The sequence below is a fragment of the Engraulis encrasicolus genome, chromosome 6 (genome assembly GCF_034702125.1).
Source record: "Engraulis encrasicolus isolate BLACKSEA-1 chromosome 6, IST_EnEncr_1.0, whole genome shotgun sequence".
Lineage (NCBI taxonomy): Eukaryota > Metazoa > Chordata > Actinopteri > Clupeiformes > Engraulidae > Engraulis > Engraulis encrasicolus.
In genome coordinates this window covers 36,869,132-36,873,368 of record NC_085862.1, presented here as the reverse complement: position 1 = coordinate 36,873,368, position 4,237 = coordinate 36,869,132, and the positions used below count along the sequence as shown (strand labels likewise).

At 39.0% G+C, this 4,237-nt stretch overlaps 1 protein-coding gene across 2 annotated transcripts in view; it reads right to left on the bottom strand.

Annotated features, from left to right (window-relative positions):
• Positions 1 to 2,016, bottom strand: part of LOC134451209 (uncharacterized) — a 120,774-nt gene extending 118,758 nt beyond the window's left edge. For both annotated transcript variants that reach the window (XM_063201482.1, XM_063201483.1), the window contains exons 1-2: positions 995 to 2,016; positions 404 to 777 (exon numbers count right to left, since the gene is read on the bottom strand). In XM_063201482.1, coding sequence (XP_063057552.1) covers positions 404 to 737 — 334 coding nt within the window. In that variant the 5' untranslated portion in view covers positions 738 to 777; positions 995 to 2,016. The remainder of the gene's footprint in view (positions 1 to 403; positions 778 to 994) is intronic.
• Positions 2,017 to 4,237: the final 2,221 nt, after the last annotated feature.

Genomic DNA, 4,237 nt, shown 5'->3' with positions numbered 1-4,237 from the left:
CCGCGCTATATGTTAAACACTTCCAGTGAAATGATTCCAAGCTGACATCTGTTGGCCTTTAATTTTAGCAGAAGGCCCTGTGCTATTTGGCAGCTCTTCTCGAAACACTTCGGTGTGTTGTGATGGTCTTGGCTCTCCACGAGATGCTGACTTCACTTCATGCGCCTTACTTAATGAACAATCACTTTAATTGACTTGGTGTCGGGAAATGAGATATTAGCTCCACATTGAGCAATTGAGGGTGCGATGAGTTGAACGCATTAACGTGACTATTATGTTTGATGACTGTTTGTGCAAACTGATTTAATGATAATGAAGGTGAATCTACACGTGGTGATGAATGCATTTTGAAAAGTTGTTTTAAATCCTGTAAGCAGTCAATGGTCAGTGTGAAAGAACATACCTTGTGCGGTGGAGAGGGAAAAGTACGCCGTCTGTCCTTTGGTCGCCAGATGCGCTTGAGGTTTCTCCTGAGCTCCAAAGCGCTCTGACGGGACTGCCAGTCGCATGGCACTGCTCGTACCGTGGCCGTGCTCTGCGCTCTGATCCGGACTTCGGCATGGCTGGGAAACACAGTCGTCACTCCCGAGGCGCTTGGATGGGATCTCGGATTTGCTGTTGAACATGGAGATAGTCAGCCCCGCGAAGTCGCTGAACGTTGGGGCTTGGTGATGACTGACCATCCCAAAGAGCGCAGATGTCTTCTGCATCTGGAGCTCCGATTTCCCGGTGTGCATGTCCACAATTTAGAAGGAAACAGACAGTCTTTTCTCCTACCTGAAGAGAGACAAGTGACACGAGTGATAAAGTGCGTGGTTTCCTTACATCCCAATCACACAGATTTACAAGCCAAGCTGACTCAGTGTTCTCGTTGTTGATTCTCCTTTGCGCTTCAAAAATAAGCTGCGATCACCATGAGATGCGTGGGAAACCCCAGTTTCATTCATGACAGAGATTTTCTACGATACGGCAAAACGTTAATTTAGTGTCTTACCTTGATAAACGTTGGAATGGATGATAGAAGAGATTAGATTTGGAATGAGCGGTGAGCATCGACGTCTGCGTCAGGAAGGTTGGAACGTGCGCATTTACCGACCGCATCCTTTCTTGTTTCGGCCGCAATTTTTTATGAGTTTTCAGAGCTTCAGTTCTGAAAAACCAAAACACCAGCCGTGCTTTTTTCTGATTGACTTCTTTAACAGCCAGTCCGCAGCCAAAAAGAGGTAGGCGCACATGTGACGATAAAGCGATGGGGAGGAAATTAGTAAATTGAGCGTTAAGACCACTCGAACAAGCAGTTTGGGTAGACAGCGCGATACAACGTTCACAGCTGACGACAAACGAGTAGTGTGGACAGGTGCCAGTGCGAGCAAAAAGAATTCATAGTTAGATTCAACTCTACGTCTTTAAAAGGGCATGACATGCGTTTAAGAAAACTACCGCACAATATTGAGCGAGAATAGCCTCACATGATGCCGTGGAGCGTTATTTACTCGAGGATGGATTGCCTAAACCGCCACTTCACTGTCATTCTCAGCAATATTTCAAAATATCATCTTTTGAAATAAATGGAAAAGGACGTGTGTTTCTCTCTTTTACTTGTTTTGTTTCGAGACTCTCTAAAATGCATTTAACATATTTTAATAGCCTAATTCTTCTAATGCGTAAATACGCCTAATGCGTACGCCAATGACAACACTGATAACAATTTCAAATTAACTTATTTACAACTACAACCAGCCTATAGAGTGTAAGGCATTAAGTGTCATTTTTACTGTAGGCCCTGTGTCTTTTTTAATCAAAGAGGAAAAAGACAAACTAAAGTTTGGTGCTGGCTGCCTTTGCACGCTCAAAATTCCAAACGTCAACAGACTGTCCCTATTTTCTAATTAAATATGACTAACTGTTTTTCTTGAATAATAAATGGGTCGATCAAAGTGAAACACCACATTCACCACCCTACAGATTGATATGGTTATGAATTTTGGAAAAACGCGAGGAGGAAAATATATGGTGTCTTGCTCTGAGTAGACCTGTCTGGTATGCCGTAAGAGTGGGTAAATGGGGCTGTAAGATTCAACAAATTATTTTCATAAGAAATCAAGCGTGACGAAATTTGTTTAATTGGCAAAACTTTCCTGCGTAACAGATGGCCATCAATGTACCCAAAAATGCATCTGTTCGAACCCTCCAACATAGCTAAATTGCGACCTCTTGTGATCATAGTTGCAAATTTTGTTCCAAGTCAGCTGAAACCCATGGTTGCAACACATCACTTGCTGCTGCTACCAATATGGTACACTTTTCGAATAGCCCTACACTATGACTGCTTTCTTCAAACGAAGATTTGTGGAGAAATAAACTGTTGCTTTACACTTAAGCTTATTACTATTATTATTGGGTTGTTGTCATCATTGTTGTTATTGTTGTTGTTTAAGAGTTCATTATCAAAATCATGAAGAATATTTACCACCCCTATCAATTTCAGGTAGCTTGTTCTTGTTGGTTACGTACAGGAAATATTTCAACATGGACATGATGGATGGTCTAACCTCCATGCTGTATTCAGGCACCATATGAAACAACTACTTCACCTAATCAGGAACATATCCCATTTCTGAATTTCTACTTTTTCACTTAGTATTACTTGATAAACTTGCAACAGCTTGTGGTATCATATTTCATATCCCATCCCTGACCAGTTTGAAGAAGAGAAGTGAAATCTTACACACTAAAACATGCGACTCACTTGAACTTTACAAAGTCTGGTCTTGATAGTACATGCTAAAATATGAAGATATACTAAATACATACTAAAAATATTACATAGAATATAACACATATTATTTTATGCATACTTAATACAAAACAAAAATATTATAATGACTATTATTATTAAAATATGATGATATAAACTGCAACGTATACTCACATCCTTTGTGGGCTCCCCACAGACCTGCGCCATTTGGTGCCCATGAGCATCATGACGGGGACCCCTGGTAGAGAGGCCCCATTTGACACAACTCTCAACTTTGTGGGCCCTTACGAACACACAACGTAAATGCAAATACATTACTGTATGTACAGTTAATGGATACAGTAACATGTTTGTAATTCTCAGTACTGCTACTGTATGTGGGTGGTTGATGTGACGCCTTGTTTTTTCGTAACATTGGTTAAAACCCTACAAAACTGCTATTTTTCCTCTTAAAAACAAATGTCAATGAAAGAAGATGTGGTACATTATGTTTCATATTAGTCTTAGATGAGAGGAAACATTTTTTTAAAGATTTATGTAAAGGTTTATATGTAAAATATCATGCTTAACTGTAACATTAATGAAACCTGGAATATAATATATAAATAAATTAACCTACAACATTTTGAATAATGTATGAAGCATTTGGCATGATTGCATATATATTAACTTTATATTAAGATATGTGAATGTGAAAAAATCTCAAGACAGTAATATTAACTACAAGTTCAATTTCGTAACACAAATTGCGTCCTGTGGGGTGACATGTATGTGTGACATGTATGTGTGACATGTATGTTTGTGAACGGGCAGCTGCAAGTCCAACTACAAGGGTTTTAAAGACTAACCAGTACCTCAGTTATTGGAGAGTGCTGTGGAAGTTTAAGGTGACTATTAACCTCTTAATATGTCTTCATATTGCAATGTTTCTCTCACGCAATGCTTAGGTTCATTTTATGGTGTGACTGCTCTTATAGAAGGAAAACAAGTTTTTTATAAATGAAAACACACATTAAGATTAAACACAATATCATTATCAAGTTAGCATGAGCTCAGATGTCAGTCGTGTATACAAAATAATTAAAATGGCCATAATGCAGTGAATTTCCTGTGGTGTGACTTCATTTTCCTGCGGTGTGACATGCCTATGCAATGTGTTGATGCAGGACACATTTTCCCAAAAATGGCAAAAGTTAGGCGAAATTCCACGGACCACTAAGTGCTTTATTTTTTTCTATTTCTTTCCAGTTTTTTCCATCAATTTTTTCAGGAATTGGAATAACATTTTTTTTTAATTGTGTTATGCCCTTTAAACGTCAACCACCCATGTGTTAAAGAGAAGAACATGAAAGGAATAATGTACCATTGGCTCTGTCCTTCTTTTGCACCTGTCTTCAGGTGATGACATAGCTAGGAGGAACAAGATATTATCATGTTTTTTAAACTGGAGTGCCATACTGTATCTGAATGAGTGAGTAT